The sequence below is a fragment of the Zosterops lateralis genome (genome assembly GCF_965231275.1).
Source record: "Zosterops lateralis genome assembly, chromosome: 8".
Classification (NCBI taxonomy): Eukaryota; Metazoa; Chordata; class Aves; order Passeriformes; family Zosteropidae; genus Zosterops; species Zosterops lateralis.
Genome location: NC_139768.1, coordinates 28275045 through 28295853, shown reverse-complemented (window position 1 = coordinate 28295853; position 20809 = coordinate 28275045). Strand labels below are relative to the sequence as shown.

General features: G+C 44.7%; 2 protein-coding genes across 2 annotated transcripts in view; one reads left to right on the top strand and one right to left on the bottom strand.

Annotated features, from left to right (window-relative positions):
- Positions 1 to 1410: 1410 nt before the first annotated feature.
- NKX6-2 (NK6 homeobox 2) lies at positions 1411 to 3117 on the top strand (the record flags this gene model as incomplete). Its single annotated transcript, XM_083866103.1, has 3 exons — positions 1411 to 1825; positions 2034 to 2206; positions 2869 to 3117. 3 exons carry the CDS (start codon positions 1411 to 1413, stop codon positions 3115 to 3117), a joined length of 837 nt encoding a protein of 278 aa, XP_083722229.1.
- Positions 3118 to 6803: 3686 nt separating this feature from the next.
- INPP5A (inositol polyphosphate-5-phosphatase A) overlaps positions 6804 to 20809 on the bottom strand; it is a 176247-nt gene continuing 162241 nt past the window's right edge. The window contains exons 13-16 of the mRNA XM_083866547.1: positions 12530 to 12641; positions 8292 to 8360; positions 7017 to 7104; positions 6804 to 6917 (exon numbers count right to left, since the gene is read on the bottom strand). Of these exons, the coding sequence (XP_083722673.1) occupies positions 7024 to 7104; positions 8292 to 8360; positions 12530 to 12641 (262 nt within the window). The 3' untranslated portion in view covers positions 6804 to 6917; positions 7017 to 7023. The remainder of the gene's footprint in view (positions 6918 to 7016; positions 7105 to 8291; positions 8361 to 12529; positions 12642 to 20809) is intronic.

Genomic DNA, 20809 nt, shown 5'->3' with positions numbered 1-20809 from the left:
AATTACGCTTTCGATTAGGAATATCTCTGGTCATTTCATTTATTCGAACGAGCTTGGTCCCCGTGATGCAACAGCAGTTCTTCGCCCTTTAAAGGCCGGGGGCTCTATCCCTCCGTCGGGAGGGAGGGAAGGGGAAAGGGGAAAGGGGAAAGGGGAAAGGGGAAAGGGGAAAGGGGAAAGGGGAAAGGGGAAAGGGGAAAGGGGAAAGGGGAAAGGGGAAAGGGGAAAGGGGAAAGGGGAAAGGAAAGGAAAGGAAAGGAAAGGAAAGGAAAGGAAAGGAAAGGAAAGGAAAGGAAAGGAAAGGAAAGGAAAGGAAAGAAAAGGAAAGGAAAGGAAAGGAAAGGAAAGGAAAGGAAAGGAAAGGAAAGGAAAGGAAAGGAAAGGAAAGGAAAGGAAAGGAAAGGAAAGGAAAGGAAAGGAAAGGAAAGGAAAGGAAAGGAAAGGAAAGGAAAGGAAAGGAAAGGAAGCTCTCTACGAGGCCAGTGGGTTTCAGGATAGGCAATAAAGTTGAGCTAAACAGTTAATTCCAGGGCATAAGACAATTTTTTACAACAGCTTTAAAAACTTTGGGCTCCAACGCGAGGGCGCGGCCGCTGCGCGGCTGCAGACGGAGCCGATGACCCGACAGAGCAGCGATCGGGACGGGCATTACCGCTCAGTGCCCCGAGCCAGCGCAGCTGCCGAGCCCCGCGGTCGCTGCCGGCTGCGCGATGAGGCTCCGGCGGTCTCTGCGCCGGGTCCCCGCCCGCCGGGAGGGGCCGGACGCGGGGAGTGGGAGGGGGGTGTAGGAGCGGGCTGCCGGCGGGGCCGGTCCGGGGGGTCCCGTCGGGCGCGGCGCGGCCACGTGCAGCCCCGCGCGCTCCCACGGCTCGGCCCGGCCGTGACGTGTCGGGGTGGGGGCGCGCGCCGCCCGCCGATTGGGCGGTGCTGGCGGCGCGGGGCGGTGGCCGCCCAATGGGCGCGGGGCGCGCAGGTGCCCGCGCGGTTATCTGCGCGCGGGGCGCGGCGCGGAGCGTCCCCGCGGCCGCCGGACACGCGGCCGGCGCGAGGCGCGGAGCTGCGGGTGCCGCATCCCCCATCCCCTCCCGCATCCCCTCCCGCCGGGCCGCGCCTGGAGCGCATCGCCCGCCCTCCGCCGGGCCGCGCCGCCGGTGGGGGCCCTTTCTCCCGGGACTCTCGCTCTGTTGTTTCGCCGCGCCGTTTCGGCTTTCGCCGCTCTTCAGCCTGGACTTTGGAGGTGCGCGCCGCGGGATTTTCCTGTTGTTCCCAGCAAACTTGGGCGCTTGCTGTCGCTGAGATCCCGCTCCCGGCGAGGAGCCCGTCCCGCCCGCGGCCGCGCTCCCGGCGAGGGTTCCCAGCGGAGCGGCCGCGGCGCGGTGGGGAGGGAGCCGCGCTGGCCGATGCCCGCAGATGTTAGCGGTGGGACAGATGGATGCTAATCGCCAGAGCGCCTTCGTCCTCAGCAGCGCGCCGCTCGCCGCGCTGCACAACATGGCCGAGATGAAGACCTCCCTGTTCCCCTACGCCCTGCAGAACCCCTCCGGTTTCAAGGCGCCGGCCCTGGGCGGACTCAACACGCAGCTCCCCTTGGGGACGCCGCACGGAATAAGCGACATCCTGGGGCGGCCCGTAGGCAGCGCCGGCAACCTGCTGGGCGGGCTGCCCCGCATCAACGGGCTGGCGGCCTCGGCCGGGATGTACTTCAGCCCCGCCGCCGTGTCCCGCTACCCCAAGCCTCTGGCCGAGCTGCCGGGGCGGCCGCCCATTTTCTGGCCGGGAGTGGTGCAGGGCTCTCCCTGGAGAGATCCCCGGCTGGCCTGTCCCGGTAAGTGCGGCCGGCGCCGGCAGGGCGCGGGGAGCAGGCGGCCCGGGGGCCGGGGCGGGCGGCAGGAGGCCCGGGGGGGTCACCGGCTCCGGCCCGGCCCGAGCTGCGCTTTGCAGCCCGCGGACACTGGAAGCGGCTCCGCAGCGCCCGGCGGGGCCCGGGGGCAGGGCAGGGTTCATCCCTGACGCAGCTCTTTCTCCGCTTCCAGCCCAGACGGGGATGGTTTTGGACAAGGACGGCAAGAAGAAACACTCTCGACCGACTTTCTCAGGGCAGCAGATATTCGCTTTAGAGAAAACCTTCGAACAGACGAAATACTTGGCAGGACCGGAGCGCGCCCGGCTCGCCTACTCGCTGGGGATGACCGAGAGCCAGGTGAAGGTAGGTCCGGCCCTGCCCCGCTCCCGCCGCGGCCCTGCCCACAGCTCGGTCATTAGCAGCAGCCACGGGCACTGCGCAATTATCCAGTTTTATTATTATTATTATTATTATTTTTAGAGTCAGTTAAAGTTTAAGTTACATTTCGATATTCGATAGGTTTCAGGCTAATTTCTACTTATTTTGTGCTTAGAATTCTCTGTGCTACAAACGATTAAAAATAAATAGACGTATTTTATTTAATGTAAACCCCCATCAAAACGACAAAAAGCCTGCGGCAGGTATTTGTTTTTAAAGGGTCCCTTTCCCACGAGGATCGTGTCCAGTGGAACAACTTTACCTCGTGTAACCCAGCAAATGTTTTAGCAAAGCCCCATCCGAGGGTCCATCCGAGTGTTGGGTTGCACCATAAGCCAAAAATAGTTATTTTTCTGGCTACCCGGTTCTGTTGTCAACAAATGCCTGTTGCGGGAAGCTGCTGGTTCGATGGTGGTGCAGCTCCGGGGCCGGGCGGTGTCCCCGGGGCCGGGCGGTGTCCCCGGGGCCGGGCAGTGTCCCCGGGGCCGGGCAGTGTCCCCGGCGGGGCGGCCCTTCCCGGGGTGTGCCGGGGGACGGGGCGGCGGGGCCGGGGCCGAGGCTGAGCCGTGCCCGGTGCCCGTGCCCAGGTTTGGTTCCAGAACAGACGGACCAAGTGGCGGAAGAGACACGCGGCAGAGATGGCCTCGGCAAAGAAGAAGCACGACTCGGAGACGGAGAAGCTGAAGGAGAGCTCGGACAATGAGGACGATGACGAATACAACAAGCCCCTGGACCCCAACTCGGACGATGAAAAGATCACGAGGCTATTGAAAAAGCACAAATCCACGAACCTGTCCCTGGTGAGCCCCTGCAGCACCAGCTCGGACACGTTGTGAGGGCGCGGGGCCGATGGGGGTGAGTGTAAGTGGGTGTCTGAAGTGGTGTGTTGTACAGCCTAAGATGTATGTGAAATGTATATATTTTTTACAGAATAAGTTATGAATTTATTTTCTTTCTCATCGGTGTAAATTTCAGAGAAAAAATTTTCAACTTTTTTGGGTTTTGTGTCCCCTTGAGTTTCCCCGCTCTCTCCTTTAGCCTTCCTGTTCATTTCCTGCTCCTAACGATCAGCTTTTGTTACATTTTCTATGGCTCCCGAGTCCGAGCTCAGCCACTTTGTATATAGTAAATTTCAGATTTTGTGATGTATATTTCTAGTGTAAAAACGGCGGTTTTCTTTCACTCCGTCCCTCAGTGTTTTGGCAGTTTCATTTCTCCTGCCTCTGGATTTTATGCTTAATAATACCAAAAAATCCAAACCAATGCCCCCCCAAAAAAGCACGAGAGGAAAACGGACACTTGATTTTACATTAGAATGTCTCCACACGTGTTGGAAAGACTTTGTATAAATCAATAAATTATTTAACAACCTTCTCCTTTAGCGAGTTTCTTCCCGCCTTTCTGTGCCAGGGCCCGGGGCCAGCAGAGCTCCCGCAGGGTGCCGGTGCTGCTCGGCCGGGGACACGGGGCCGCCCCGGGCGCGGTGACTGCGCTGTGACCGCCCGACAGCCCCGGGGAGGAGAGAGAGCGCCCGACCCGCCCGTGCAGCGTTTCCCCGGCTCGGGGCGGGTGCTGGGGGCCCGCCACACATCCCACTGCGCTGCCAAACCCGGGGGCGAAGGTGCGGAGATCCGCGGCGGCTCCCCCGCTCTCCTGCACCTTCCCGCCGGGTCTCCGGGCCGGGCCTGGGTCCCGCACCCGCCCCGGGCACAGTGTGGGTGGGTCCGCGGCCGCGGCGCTCCCGGCCGCCCGCGCCTCCGCATTTCTCCCCCCGGCACACGCGGGCCCGGGTGGGTGTCAGCCGCCCGCCTTGTTAAAGTGCTTTTTTCCCGCCTTTTTTTTTTTTTTTTTTTTTTTTTTTTTTTTTTTTTTTTTTTTTTTTGTCCCCAAAGGAAGGAGAGCGTCTCTTTTCCCCGTGTCTCTGCTATGGCTTCGCCACCCTTGCAAAGGCAGCGGCCGCGCCATGGGCGCTCCTGCGGTCCCTGCCTGGCGGCCGGTGCGGACCCGAGCGCCTCCAGCCCCGCAGGTCCGGCCCCGCAGGTCCCCGTTCCGCGCCCCCCGCCCGCACCGCGCCCGGCCCGGGGCTCGCCCTCTCTCTGCCATCGCCCCCCGCGCACGGCACGGGCAGGCTCTGTGCGGAAAGCGGCCCGGCCCTGTCCCCTGGAGCCGCCCCGGGGCCCCGCTGACTGACTGACTCCCCCCGGCTCCGGCCGGGCAGCTCCGCGCCCCGGGGCGGGCGGGAGTCCCGCGGGGCCGCACACGGAGCGGGGCCCGGTCATGCCGCGGGTACAGCGGGAATAGAGCGAGCCCGGCTGGGAGCACGCCGGGCCCGGGCCGCTGTTTGCGCTCCTGAGGGGATGTGGCTGGATAAAAACACCTGCGCTCGAAGCTCACATTCCCCCTGCCTCTTCCCAAAGCTCTTAAACGAAACGAGCTCGGAGGGGGCGTTTCGGGAGAAGGACGGACGGAGGGACAGGGGCAGCTGACAGGACCCGTCCCCACCGGCTGTCCCGGGGCCGCGGCGGGGTGTCCGCTGGGATCGGCCCCCGAATTCGCCTCCGGGGCCGCTAAACTGCGGAAGTTGCGTTTTATGAATTTCTGAGGGCTCCATTGGGGCACTCGCAGCAGCTCACCCCGGCAGGTCACCGGCGCACCCCCGGGCCGGCTGGAGCCACCGCGGGTTCCTCTGCACCGGGGCCTCGGTCCGGCTGGAAAAGGCTAGCGAGGGCTCTTCTGAAACTGGCGATCATCACGAAGGAGTTTATGGTGGCACATTTACTGACCTGCTGAGGACCAGCGTCTTGTGAACAGCTCGTAAAGCTGCATCACCCTCCTCTATCAGCGCTCCCGCACCAACTCCCCAAAGCCTGTTACCCGGTTTGTATTGTGTTTTGATTAACACCAGAACTGCATTCTATCATAAAGGTTTTCGTGTGAAAAATACCCTCGTTAATTGTCAGATTAAAAGAATCTCAATAAGAAATGTGACAATTTAATAATTTCCCTGTAATCACCAAATTAAAGGGGCAGACACAGCCATGTTTACCATGATTAGTTTTATTGCTTGAGAACCAGAGTACTCGTTTCTAAAGGCCTTCAGAGTTATCATGAGTTGAGTTCGCTTAAATAGAATTACTGTGTGGTTATAATGCAACATGGCACAGTAACAATACAGAGCTGCAGACACCCTTTGGGCAACAATACTTGCTATAAACTGGGTTGTACTGTTGAGAAAACTCTGCAAGCGGACATCAAATCATTTCCAATGGTAGTGATTTATACCAAAATCAAGCATCAATCTAATGCCATCGCGCAGTCCATGAACTCTGTAGTGTTCTAAATTAAATCAATAAAACATACATTTGTGTTTCATCAACAGACTCCCTAATCACCTTTTAATGTTGTATTTAGTGGTGGGAGAAAAATGTCTGTAACAAGACTATATTGTAGGCTGCACTGAGCTACTAAACAGTAAAATTTACAGTTGGGTTGATGGTTGGTTGTTTTGTTTTTTTTTTTAATACTGTATAAATACAGTCTGTGTCCAATACAGTTGCTACTTGAAGCAGACTATTATTTTCTTCTCCCGTGTTGTTATTGTTTCAATATAGAATATGGCACCATAAAACAGTAACAAAAGACGGACAAAAACAGTTTACAAAATTCTGGAAAGTTACACCCAAACCTAGCTAAGAACTTCACATTCAATCCTTAATATTACATAGAAAGAAGAGATTATAGGAGTAACAAAGTGAAATTGCTAATATATGTGCTATATAGTATGCTATATATATCTGTATCCAGGATGGCACTGCTATATATTATTTATTATATAAATGTTGGTTGTTGATGTACACTTAACTAAACCTGCTAAGACTCCAATACTTACTGCTGATATGGCACTCTCAAGCATTCATATTGGAAAGTATATTTAGCATAAGTTTTGGTCAGGTTTATAAATTATTTATATATCTGTGTATATATACACATACATACATATATACACACACATATATATGTATGTATAGAAAGCAGCTGCTGTGTGATTCAAAAGCCATGTAACATGGCAGTATAGTAAATAAAATAAGAAAAAAATTAAAAAAAAATGAAAACCAAAATACTAAAACTAAAACACAAACCATAAGCCTTGGTCAAAAAAGAAAATACCATTTAAAACCATCAATATCTCTATCTATACAATCCAATGTACAAAATCCCAAAGTGGTAAAGATATATAATGGGTATGATACTTTTAAAAGTTTATAATATGCTGAAATAGCTTTTCCACATTGACAAAACACCTATTAAAAGTTGAAAGTCGTGAAATCTAGAATACATAACATCTCTGCTGACTATTTAGAGTTTTGGCAACAGAACTGTGACATATATATAAAAAATAATTCCACATTTCTACTTGATGTCACATGAACATACAAGACAGTGAGGTATGTGAGGCTTCTCTTGAACAGAGTCCAGATGCTGAAGCATAGTGTACGATCAGCAGTCTAAAAATGTGGCACTCAGGACTGGATTTATCAATACAGCTGTTAGGATTACAGATTTCAGTGTGCTGCCTTCCCTCCTGGCTACAGTGTGGTTTCACGGAAAATCTTCTCACTTCGTAGGCATCTTTTTCCTGTTGCAGAATTGGCATTTTTTTAAAAAGAAAGATAAACACAGGGGAAATGATGTAGAAAATGTAATAGAAACGTAAAGAAAAAAAGATGATATTTACCACCACATCACTGCACGACACAACACTTGTGCACATTTGCAATAGGTTTACCTGCCCCAGCAGCTATTCGAAAGGACAGGAACACAGGCTGCAGCAAGTTAGGGAAAAATAGAAGTTACATGTTTGAAATATACGTTGGTTTTTTTTTTTTTTTCTTTACACAGTCAGTAGTAAATACAACAAAAACTTCTCTATGACTGGAAACAAAATGTTTCAACAAGTTTTTGAATTAATCTAATTACAAAACGCACAACAATGTCATCTCCTCACAGATTTCTGCTCCCACTGAAACCTAAAGGAAAATTTTCCACAGATTTCTGTGGGAAGAGGTTCAGGTCCCATACACATCTCCCTTTTGTAACAGTGCCACGCCACTTCGGTGATGAAGGAAACAAAAACTGCTCTTTCTGAACTGGCTGACCCAGAGCTTTTTGTTTACTAGATAAGTTAGTAAGTTGGTATATTTTAAAACCTTGGGCAATTCTGGACCAAATGCCCTAAGTGCATTTTTTCTTAGAAAACAATTCTCTTTCTCACAAGAACTCTGACCTGACCATAGAATTAAATAGGGGTATGTATTTGTGAGTTCAGATTTGTGTGTACACATGCATCCACACATACAATTACCCACTGCCCCTCTCTGAATTATCACTCAAGAGCCTCAGTGTTTTTAGATAGGCTTTCAGAGGTTACCTCCTACTCCTCAACTGGCTTTTTTCACAGAAAGCAATTACTCTGTTTTCTTGTATTTCTAACTCAGGTTTCCATCTGGTATCTTCAGCAAAGAAGATTGTAGAATTCAGGTATTTTATTAATTTCAACAACTGGTATTTATATTATTTTTTTTATCCTTTTTCTATATTCTTTTTATCACTTGTTGTTTGAACATGGAACTGCCAATATGTTCTTTTACTACTAAGCACCTATGCATCAACCTGGTTGAAGCTATGTTTTTAAAGCACAGTTGATAACCCAATGAAATCACTTGTGTTTTGCTGGAAGAGTTTTAAATGCACAGATGGGTGCTCCTCTTCACTTGCACCATATCCTGCTTTCATTCTAGCACCTGTTGTCCTGCTCATCCATTTCCTACAAGCAGCTTTTTGATGTACAGACTGACTGCAGCTCAATTCCACTTTGAAACATTTTCAAGGTGTTACTTAAAAATAGGGCAGAGATATAGCTGACTAACAATTGATAGAACATAGTGCAATACATTCTCCGTCCTAATAAAAAACGTAGAAGATAAAAGACTAAAATGTTTTATTTAATTACCTTGTGATCTCCCATGCAGACATTTGGCCCAATGTGGTCATATATTACTATCTTCTCATCATTTTCTGACTAGTTAAAAAAAACCAAAACAGAACACAACAAAACAGTAGTCAGTCCAAGAATTCTCCAGATTATAGGCACAGAAAGGAACATTGGAAATATTGTGCAGATAGGAAAAACCAGTTTCTGAATGAGGTGATATTAACACATCTTTTCTTGGCTTCTCAGAGGAAGAATGTGTAAAATGAACTTTTATGCTTAGTACTGCTTGCAGTAATTTGTGCAGTTTGCCTGCTTAAAACCCCCTGAGATCTCTGCACCTCCTCCCTGCTGATGGGACCTTGGGAAATATTTGTGGCAAACACTGTGCTAAGTGAAATGAGTGACTTTTGTAGTTGCATTCCAGGCTTCTGCTGCAAAATGCAGCAAGCACATTTGGCCAGTCCTTTTTTAAGAACAGCACAGTTTTTATTGAATTAGGTGAGATAAATGTTCTTTGAATTAAATGCAATCCATGTTGCCTTATAACAGCATTTGATTTCATCATATAGGGGATTTTAAATGTTCAGAGAGATAAATGATTATTTTCAGGTTATGAGTATAATCTTTAACCATTTCTCTGAGACAAATTTCTTCATCTGAAAAAAAGCATTCAGTGATTTTAAGAAGAGCAGTAAATGACGGATGGCATTCCTCCAGTCTCCATTATGAATTGCTTTCATTTTGTTCCATGTTGAACTTTACCCTTATACACTGACTTCTTTAGCATTTTTATCTTAATGAATAATAAAATGTACTCATCTTTCTGCCGTTTGCAATAAACGTGATTTGGAAGAGCTATTTTGATTCTCCAGCACAGTATTTCAGGAATAAATACAAATACATTGCCATACCAAACAATTTCTTATTGTGCTAAACAATTTCCATAAGGTAATTAAATCTGTAATGTGCACACTCTGCAGTCTCTAATACAATAGTAGATGTACTTTAAACCAGTTGGCAATACTAATTTATTTTGTAGGAAACAGCCAAGACTTTCTCATGTGTAATCAGTCAATTTTGACTGGGCAATAACTTTATATAAACAGTAGCATTTAGGACTATAAAGTTAAAACTGAATTATCTTTAATGCAGTAAGGAAGCTTAAGGTCAGATTTACTTTACAGCACGGTTGTCTGCCAAAAATATAAAAACATAACCTTCTGCATTGTATGCATGAGCACTTTCCAATATTTCAAGATCATAATGCCACCAGCATCGGAAGTGGGGATACATTCATCAAAAGCGACTTGATAATTTACAAAGGCAGCATAAAATTGTGGATTTTCAACTGCATAATCTTTAGACAGATAAACAAATTACAGCAGTGCACAAGCAGAAACAATATACACTTGGCTGAGCATTCATTACTTCATGCGATCAGGCATCAGCGCAGCTCCCGAGCAGTGGGCAACCTTTGGTGGTTTAGGGCTCAGGAAGCATAAAATAACATGATGGTGAGGTAACCGACCATGGCATGATAGATGATGTTGCATGAAAGCTGTTTACAGCCCCATGTCAGTACAATCTGTAATGCCTACTGTGTAGCTGAACACACTGTATAGCGGCAATTTGTGCACCCTATCCTTTCTTTGCCTAGGATTTAAATGCAAATTTACTACCATTTTTGTTTGAAATATAGAATTGTCTAGGCAGAAAAAGAAACACTTTAATTGCCTATTAAAAAAATTATTATGGCAAACTAATTACCTGCATAGGACCACTCAATAGATAGTTATGACTGAAAAAAAATTTTAAAAAATTCATATACATTTATATTTTAAGGATTTGTTACAGTGTAATCAGTTAATTAAAATTTGCTTTTACGTTCTTCAGAGTTCCTTTTCAAGCTTCAAAGTATAGGTCTCTGCAGTGGATAAATTCTCAGTCAAGGCCAACACTTCTTGCGCAGAACCACAGAAACCTGTAGGGTCATTTTGCCCTTCCCTCTATCAGTTCAGCATTCTTTTCTAATGACTGTTTTGATTAGGTTTTATGGGCCAGAATGCCGGGTTGGCTTTGGGCTGGATAAGGTACCTCCTGTGTAGGTACAGACTCACTGAGTAAAAGCCCAGCCTGGCCTCAGCAGCACCTGCCACTTTGCATATGAGCTTCTGGAGATGTCCCAAACTGCCTGGCCACAATTTGCAAATGCAAAGCTCCAGAGACAGAGTTATGTGCATTTTTAAAGGTGAGCTTTGAATGATCCAGCTGATGGAGTTTCTGTTATGTGGAGACTGGAAATTGTAGCTGACCTCACAGTTACAAATCAGTGCTCTAACTTTGTTTTCCCTTGTTTAATTTTCTCCCATTATATCCAAGTTATAGCCCTCTAGATAATCAGAAAGAATTCCTTTCCCTCTGTACTGTTTACACTCTTCAAGCTTTTGTGTACACTTCTATCTCCTTATTCATAGCTTAAAAAAAAAAAAATCTTCCCTCATTGGCCACTCTTTTCATGGTTTTAATCCTTTGTTCTTTAGGAATTTCATGGTCGCCAAGTACTCTTGGTAACATTTTGGGTAAAGTGTCACTTTTTCACATGATATTTTTGTATAAGAAAAAGAAATAACACTCATTTTGACATAACTATTTGACTATAAAGCCTGTATTGCCCTTAGGCTTCACTTTTTTAACCTATTACTGCAGTACATGCATTGTCTAAAATTTTGGTGAAATTTCATGATGTCATACAGACACTTTTTACACATCAAAACGTGTGAGGAAGTGCATTGACTTGAAATTCGAGTAGCTGTGGAAAACATGTTCCCAGCCTTTCAGTGAGTTATATACTGCAAAGCAAACAGTCTAATCACGAGATAAATAACCCCAATGAGAGAGAAAAAGAAGGTTATAAACTTCAGGAGACCAAGTTTCAAGGGTGTAATTAATTTAAACTGGAAAAAAAGAAGCCATGAAGCTATAGAACATTGATTTACTTGCAAGATTATTTTCTGTAATTCACTCCCACTAAACTGCATTAATTATACAGGAGCACACAGACAGACACACAACTTTTGGCAATTTTGTGTTCAGTAAGTCTGTTAGAGTCTGTTAGAGTCATGCAGTCCGGTCAGCAAGACAGCCTCACTGCAGCACATCCATTTATGCAGCCACTCATGGCCACCACCAGCTGGCCAGCCCAGAACAGAGAGAGGTGGGAGAGTTCTTGTCTCACATCCCCATTTCCTGATCTCTTCTCAGCCCTTTAGAGTAGCTGGCACATCACCAGCAGGATGAGGGTCTGGGTGCCAGAGACACAGGGACAGAGGCAGTGGAAGCTGGCACAGGTAACCAGCTGACCTGGTCCAGTGCTTCCAAGAAAAGGAAGAGGGAACAAGAAGGAGAGAGTAAATGACAGAAAAGAAAACTGGAAGGCTCCTGCACCATATTTAGATCCTTTAACCTTGGATAGAGCATCACCAACTGGCCCTCACCCTATCTACAAACACTAAAATCCCAAGAGGAGTTGTATGTTCTAAAAATGCCGCACAAGCTAATCTCTAAAGCTCTAATGGAATGTCTAAATTTAGGCACCTAATTGGTGTACCAAAGTTGGGAGCCTACCTGCTGGGGACTATCCTCATTCAGAGGACAGCAATAGATTTGGCCTGTGTAGGCCCTGACATATTCTTGGGAGTACCTTAGGAAATCTGCCATTCTGGTAACCCAGGTGCCTCCAGCTGTTGTGGTACAGGTCTTTCTCTCAATTGCATGACTCCTCAGCCAGTAGCCACTTGTACTTGCTCCTGTCTGCATCCCTGCTAAATCCTTGGTGGAGGCAGTGTTGCTGCTTATGTCACTGTAGGGTGGACTGGTCTGGGGGACTAATGGGGACTTTTTAATAGGGGCTTTTTATTTTCTGTTACTCTTTTTAAAGCAAGCAGTCAGTCTCCCAATGCTGTGCATCCCCACACAGAAGAGACACAAGACAGAAGACAGTCATCACTGGCAGCTCAGAAAGCAAAAGAAGTGCTTGTGAAAGCTCATTTTTTAGTCACTGTCAGCATGTTTATGGGGACAAATCCCCCTTCTTGGGTGCAAAGCACTGGAGGCACACCCCTCCATTTACTACCATGGTGTGCTGTCTCCACTTGGCAAGTGTTTGCTACAGGCAAACTCAAGGACAGAGTCTTTCAGTCCCACCCACCTTTGGTGCAGCTAAATGCAGTGTGGAGGCACTGGGGGTCTGTACTTACTTTCAGAATGAGCTCCTTGGCTGAGTGAGACATCAGGATTCTGTCGCACCAGGCTGGACATCTTGTGTTCATGTACTGCTTTCCCTGGCTAGAGTCCTCGCTGTAGGGATAACTGCAAACAAATCCCAACCACAACCATCAGATCTGGCAAAGCAGCATGAAACCTCTGGCTCAAAGGGCCACATTACTTACAAAATTTCACTGTTAAAAAGCAGCTCTTCCAGACACTTGTACATGTTTATATTTATTTTCTCCTCCCTCTTTCCTTCTCATGCGCTCTTTCTCTATGTCTCTTCTCAGATCTATAACTCTACTGTATGGTTAACAAGTTAAGACACACAGAGTTTCAAAATTCTCACCTCCTACCTTGTGTTTTTGCATATGAGAGTGTTTTAAGACAACAAACTGTTTATCTGTATGGAAGTATAAAAATCAGTTCAACAGCAACTTGAAAGCAGACAAGACACTTCGGAAAATGTACATGCAGAAGTTGAAAAATGAAACCTAGGGGGAAAAAAAGTTCATCTTGTGTGATTTCTTTGCAGGATTCTCTCAAGGGGAGTTATCCAGGAATAATTTAACAGAAAACTGACATCATAATGCTGGGATCACTACAGCTGTACACAAACCTCTCCTGTATGGATTCTTTAAGGATTACAGAAAGGAAGACAGGACAAGACAGGCTTTGCAGGGGATTTCTTCAGAACCAAAGAATCGGCAATGTGGTTTAAAGAAAGTGATGCTGAGTATGTAAGACCCTGTACCTATTAAATTGTGTCAAGAAGAAGTAGATTATTTTGTAAAAACCTCTTGAATAGAAGCAGATTAAATGGTAGTTACACTCTGGGGCATCATAAACATACTATGACATCTCCAGTACATTCTAACTTAACTTTAAAGGGCAACAGAAAGTGTTTATTTTAATCTACAGAATATAACTAGAGGTGAGACACCTGTGTGAGCCCACGGGCTGTGATCATTTGAAGCACTTGAAGGGCAACCTCTGGCTCAAGCTCAAAAAGCTGAAGGCAGAATTTTTCATGTCTCATCCAAATCTTCTCATCAGTTTACTAAGACAGAACTTTGCATTCAGTGACGGCTCACCACACTGAAAAGCCCATTGTTTTCTTGGACCATTTCCAAAATGGCATGTGGGAGTAGCTAAGAAGGGGTTTTGGTGAATTCCAGAGTGTTTGTGACAGGCTCAGCTTCTGGAATATTGGGCCTGAATTAATTGAAGTCTGCCCTTGATAAAACTGTTAAAACTCCCAAACAACTACATATGTGTGTGTGAGTGTATTTGAAATGACATTTGCATTTTATTCTGCTCCTCACTGAATTCGTAAAGGAAATGCTGAGGTTTTTCTGATATGTGTCTCAAAATAAAATTTCTGGTATTGTAAAAAAAGGGTTTGCATGCTTGAAGAGAAACTTATTTACCATCCTGCCTGGTGTGATACCCTGAAATGGAGACATACAGCTCTCTACCAAATGGGTTTACAAGCTACACTGCCATTAAAAAGATTAGCCATGGCAAACATCCAAGAAAAGCGTACTGAACGTATTGGAACAAACCAGTGATCTCAGTATGTTTTCCACCTCATCAAACCTAACAAGACTCATTTTCAAAACATATTATGAGAATTCAATTTGCTGCTTCACTGACATACAGAAGTACAGCTTATTTCTGAGTGCCTGTGAAATATTTTGATGATGTAATACTATATTGGTAGTAGAAGCTCTTTGTCTGCAACCTAAGGCTTGACTTTTTCTTGTAACCTCTTGCTTTACTTACTCCAGAACCCCACGTAACTGAAGCTACTTTTTTATGACATAGAGGTATAAGAATCAATCAATTTCATATAATCCTTCCTTTTACAGCATTAACTGTGTGGCCTTTGAAATATGATATTCCATACCTGGAATGATCTGTTACTGCTGTGTGTTAGAACATTAAATCCTAGAGCCTATATTTTATGAAATTAATCAATTTGCTTTATTTATCTTAATGTTTTCACAGGGTGAAAACTTCTGCCAATTTTTCAAGGTCCTTAGCACTGATCACCCAGTCAAAAAGTTACCATAGTTTACAAGTATCTTTGACAAGTCAGATTTCTAATGGCTGGGACAGAGATTTAAAATAAATGCTGCAAAATTATCCAGACAGAATGACCTGTAGGTAATAATTTAATATAATAAAGCAAGGCAAACTCTTCATAAGAAAGAATCCTTCACAGGAAGCAAGAAGCATGGAGTGTTCTGTCTCACAGCACTGCAACTAATAAAGCTCCCTCCCTCCATCCCCTCTGGCGTGTGGAAGTCCTAATCTCAGTGAAATGTTGACACTAACATAATAAAAATCCTCACAAGATACATGTCCCCAAAATAGGGAAAACTATTTGCTCTCTTCCTTCATGCTCTAGAGGGGTCACAAACACTTTGGAATAAGCAAAATTCTTTTGGAGATGGACTCAAATAGTGGTCATAGCTTAATATGACTCAAGATTCCCATGAGGGATTTTTTTTTTTTTTGTGACTCTCTGGCTTGTAGGGATATTTTACTTTATTATATGCCACTGATCTTAACTAGATTTTAGCAAAATAAAGCTCTATTAGAGGTTTCTGGAATATAATTGTCACTGAAGAAGTCTTTGAGAAACATGCTGCTGAATGTATAATATTCCAAAACAGAACTTTTCAAATACCATTTGCCCCAGAAGTTGTCTCCATCATCCTGTTCCACAGCTAAGTGAACAGTGGCATGAAAATAGTGTGACTGCTTCCAGAATCATCTGCATGTGAACTCTGAAGTTTTTGCTTGTTTGGAGTGTTTTTAAGGGTCTTGTCCCCAAGGATACATCTGGTGTCTTACATAATGTTACTTCCTTTGGATGTTCTCCCACCAGCTGATAAGATTTGAACCCAGTCAGGAGTAGCAATAGAAGGAGGAGCCTACAGATGTTTCAGGAAGGATGATGATTCTGATGCAGCCATAGCAGAAAGATGTTGTAGAATCAAAGACTGAGGGAAAATGCCCCAAGCCTCAGAAGCAGCCCAAGGCAGCACTTGTGCCACACTCAGACCTGAGCCTGTCCCCAGGAGGCAGCCCCTGGGTGCTGAGAACAGCATGGATGGCACAAGGCTCATCTCCTCCTGCACACAGCCACAGCCCAGAGAGCTCCCAGAGAGCTCCCAGAGAGCACAGAGCCATGGTGGGACTCAGGAGACTGGGGAACACTTCCACTTGCTTCAGTGGGGAACCAGGACACAGGGTGCCCAGACATGCTTCTGCTTGATTTCTCCTTCTTTCTAAGCTGGCTTCATGATTTCCTTTCTATTTTCTTTCCTTTCAACCCCAATTCTTGACTGCTTTTTTGCCATTAGGCATAAATAGTCTCTTAAAAATTACTGTAAATTTCAGCTTGTGTGTGTGCAAAAAGCAGAACTATTATTGTAATACCCATCTTCCAAAAGACATTAGGAATAAGACTATCTGTCATCAAGGGCATTAAATTAGATTTGTTTTGCTGACATCTCCAGCTACTTTTAACACATTCTCTCTAGGCAAGCAAGCAACTCCCAGTTCTTAATTCAAAACTTACACAGTAATTCTAGTCAACAGATTTTCTGATTTGTGAATTGTAGAAATAATTACAGATTTGATGAAAAACAACTGCAGGTCTGATAAAAAGAAATTCAAGGACTCTATACCAAATAATCAAGTTTAAAATTCCAGTATCAATCTCCTGGTGGAGAAGTATTGTGCCATCCTTCTGTGCTTCCATCATTGGTCTTGACTACCAGGACCAAGACTGTGGCAGAGAAAAAGGGAAAACCAGCTCTCCCTGTCCCATAATTAGATAGGAAGGAATGTATTATTTTTTCCTTTCATTAGCATTCTGACTCAATTACAATCTACCTTGTGCAATGCACAGAAAACAGTGATATTGAAAATGAATAGGCAGTGCTCATGTAAAAATGATGACATAACAGATAAAGACCTCTAGGTACCACTGAAATATAACTGATAAATAGATACAATGCTAACACATAGAGGTGCTAGAGGTAAGGTAAGGCTGTAAACACTTCCTTAGTATTCTGTACAGTTACACACTTTTTTACACACACTGTATTGCATCTATTTAAAAATACAATGCGGAAATGGGGACTTCCCTGTGGAACAAATTTTATGCCCTACTTAAAAGAGTGGCAAAGTTGGAATTTAGGACCTTAACCACTCATGTTAGCAGGGTAATTAATAGCAAAAAGAGACTGTTATTCTCTGTGTATGCCAGCCAGCAGAATTATCCAAAATACCCTTTGAGTATCTGGATGACACAAGACAGGCAGTCCTGGAGCATCCACGTGAAAAGCTTGCACAATTTATCTCCAGTTGTTTAGGATTTACTCTTTCTCAAGAAGCAGCTTCTAGCTGCTTTTCCATCCTATTTCACAAACTTTTTGTTTCAGTTACACTTACTTAATCAGGATTACTGTCAGGTGGGTTTTCTGAATAAAACTTCCAGCAACATCATTAATATAATGTTCAATAATGTTGAAATTTAACCAAACACTTTGATGAATTGCTAATCTACTCTGTTAATAAGGAGCAGGCTGTCCAATGAACTACTGTTGTCACAGTCAATAAGGATGAGAACTACTTGGCAATTGTTTGGGGAAAATAAACCATTAGGAGGGTCAGTAATATCAGAGCACTACTACTGTTGACAGGTATTGTCAGAGATGATTAGACACCTTTACAAAAATGCTTACTGCAGGGTGAAAAGTCGTCCAACATCGTAAACCATCCTGTCAGCAATGCCTTAACTCAAAACACAAGCCAACAATGCTGCGTATATAAATGCCTCCTTAACTGGCATTTCCAGTTAGGAAAAATGCTCCTAATGGACTCTTCTCTTGTGTAATATGGATAAAACCTGTTAGTGAGATGGGTGAAATGTACTTTCTACCAGGACACAATTCCTTGCCTCTGGAGGGCTGTTACCTGTAGCTGCCACAGGCAGTGTGCTCCAGCGGGACCCTGCCTTCCACAGACACACTGCCAGCTGCTCTAGGAAGTGTGGCAGCACTCAAGAGGCCACAGTGGAGAAAATGCAGCTATTTAATCTTTTTTAGTCCAGTAAAAGTCTTTCTGAACAACTGTGCAGCCTACATCTAGGTTCAAATGCAGATCATTTAGTAAACTTTATCATGTTTCAGGGAGTGGAAATGCCTCCTGTTCAAAAACTCTTTGTGCTTGCTCATCTGTCAATTACCCCCACAATTTATATCATTGATTTTTTTAATAATACAAAGTATTTGAGATGGGATAGAACTATAAAGCATCGATGAAAACTGAGCTCTTTATGGGAAGAGCTGAGACAGTTTTGATTTGGTTGATTTTATTTTTGAACTTAGGTAGAAGTACTCACATTTACTAAAGCTTTTCTCACTTTTAGGTCTTTCTTTTTACATATGACATCAACAGAGAACTTCAAAAGGTGAAAAACCCCAACTACTCTTCATCAGAAAATTATTTACTATTTTCATATTTTCTGAGAAAATGCTGGATCAATTTACCTTCAGCTCTGATGTGCTCTCATTGTCTAAGATACTTTTACCTGAAGAAAGGATGGTGAACCTGGACTGCTAATACAATCTTTGGGTACTCTGAAAGTTTTAAGGCCAAAGATATAAAAAATAATAAAAAAGGATATTTTTAATTTACAGTCAGCATTAGTGTGAGCTGGTACATAAGTGTGATTTCAACATAATACCATTCAACCAATCAAAGGGCGACATCTATTTTTTGTCAGCTGCCAGTGTTAGTTTCTTCCTCAAAACTGAATTAACATTTTTTATTTCTCTGAACCCGAAAGTGAGAGTTGGATTCCCTAGATCTCTTCCTAACAAATGACCTCATGTAATTTATCTTCATATGCCCATCTTAGGCAGCAGATCTAGGCTGAGCACTAGGACACATTGCTGTTTGAATTAGATTATCTGCTTCATAGGTACCAAAACACTAATAAGCCTTGGTGATGCTCTGCGAGCCAGCCAACTGGCCACAATACGTGTCTCACTTCAGCCAAATCAGGAGGGCAAACAGAGCCCTGCAAACACAGTAGTTATAGAGCAATGTGTTAAACAGCTGCTACTTGCACAGGCTACACTAACACCATGGTGATAGTACCAACAATTGGAGTCAAAGGTGACAATGGCACAGGGGGGTCACCCGGGCAAACCAGCAGCAAAGGGCAGGATGGGTAAACAGGACTCAAGCCCTGAGTCTGGGCACAACACAAAACAGGAGTGTTAATCACATGGTACTTTTATCAGAATATTTTTATAGATTTATGTTGGGCGTATTGCTTTTTGGTTTAACACTCTTTTTTGGAAAATACTAGTCTGTAATATGCTTCAGAGTGAGCATTCCTGTATCAGCAGTGTCGCAGGACCTTTTTCAGTTACAAAAAAAAGTAAACCCAGAGCCTATTTATTTTTCCAGAGAGCATAATGCCACCCTTCACCTTCTGTGAGGCACATTCACCCAGAATGCTGTCCATAGTAAAAATCTCCCTGGCTGCTGAAAACCCCCTGTGGCCAAACCCTGGTGCTGAGGAGCTCAGGCTGGTGCTTCCTGTGGCACCAGGACCTGCCCAGGACCAGGGGCTGACAAGTGGCCATGGGCACACTGTGCTCTGCCCTTTGACTCCAGAGCTGTGGGGAAGCCCAGTGCCAAAAATGGATTATTTGGCAATACTAAAATGGATTATTCAGCAATACCAGTGCCTCAGCAAGTGAACAGTGAGTGATGCACTCTAGTGCTTCAATAACAGGAATGATGTACCCCATGCAATATATGCAATACTGCTACTATGACAAGTGGATAAATAGGAATTATGAACAATGGTGGCTTGTTGGGAAGGCCCCAGTGCTGACTTGTTGCACCAGAACAGCCTGATGTTACTATATATGACTGTGACTGAGCTCGATGTCCTTTCTGGGAATATGTCTACCTGTACTTCTCAAAAGTACATTAGTTTGTGGCTAAAATTTATGAAGTCTCATACTGGAAAAAAAAAAAACAAACAAACTGGGAACCTGAGGCAAGAAATGGGTCAGAGTTAAGGCTCCAAACTACTGGGCTTTTCAGCAGTACACTCAGATGGGACAGCTTGGCTTGCAGCAAGGATCAGAAGCTGTTTAAAATATGCTTTATTTTCTGCTTGTAGCATGGTCTATAGTCCTTACCTTACACATGGTGTAGAGTAATTCTTTGAAACTTTTTACTTCATTTTTTTCCCTTTCTTTTCCCCTTTGCCACAATTCCTTAAACCAAACCTTGGGTAATGCTTTCCAGTTCCTCACAAAATAAAGAAACACTCTATTTCAATTTGAAAATTGAGAATTTGTGAGAGTGGCACTAGTTTAATATGGGTAGAAACATGGAGGCAAGATCTGTCTGAAAAACCATTTTCATGATTAAATTCTAATTGTTTTGGAGGAAATGAGAGCTGTCTCTCTGCTTCCAGCTGGGAAGTTGTTTCTGTACTTCAGCCTTAGATACTGGAAGCACCCAGACAACTGCATCACATCAGCTGGGAATTAGTTCCTTGGGGGCTGAGAGACCCATGGGTGATTTCAGATACCTCACTAATACATGGAAGGTGTTTTTCAGTGCATGAGTGAATCTGAAGTATTTCTGTCCAGTGGAAAATACTTCTTAATTGGCAAAAAAGGATTCATGTTATAAAAGTAACTGATATTGCAAGCATAAAAATAACCTAGGGCTTTTTAATCTGAGTGCCTAACTCCCCTTTTTTGAGACAACAGAACCCAGCAGCATTACTGAGGAGATGCTCTAGGAAATGAGAATCCTGTTTGCTTCAGGAGTGCTGCCCTGCCCTGTCAGCAGGCAGCCTGTATGACCTGAGAACCTGCAGAGAGGCACTGAGAACACTGGAAAGGAAGGGCAACCTGGTGACACCTAAACCATCATCTTGTCCTTCCATTTCATACCCAAAGGTGACCCTGGGGCTCTGTGCAATGGCACCCAGGGGAACTGCTCTGAATGGACTCTGCAGAAGGGAAGAACAAGGGAGCACTCTGGGCTTTGCTTCATGCAGAGCAGGCTGGCTCAGTGCAAATCAGACCAGAAAAATACATTTCTTTTCCTACATTTCACGTGTCATTGTGCAACCTTCTAGAACAGAGAAGGGTCATGGGACAAAACACAAAGTAAGGAAAAAATATTTTATGGACTAAATAAGGTTTTTG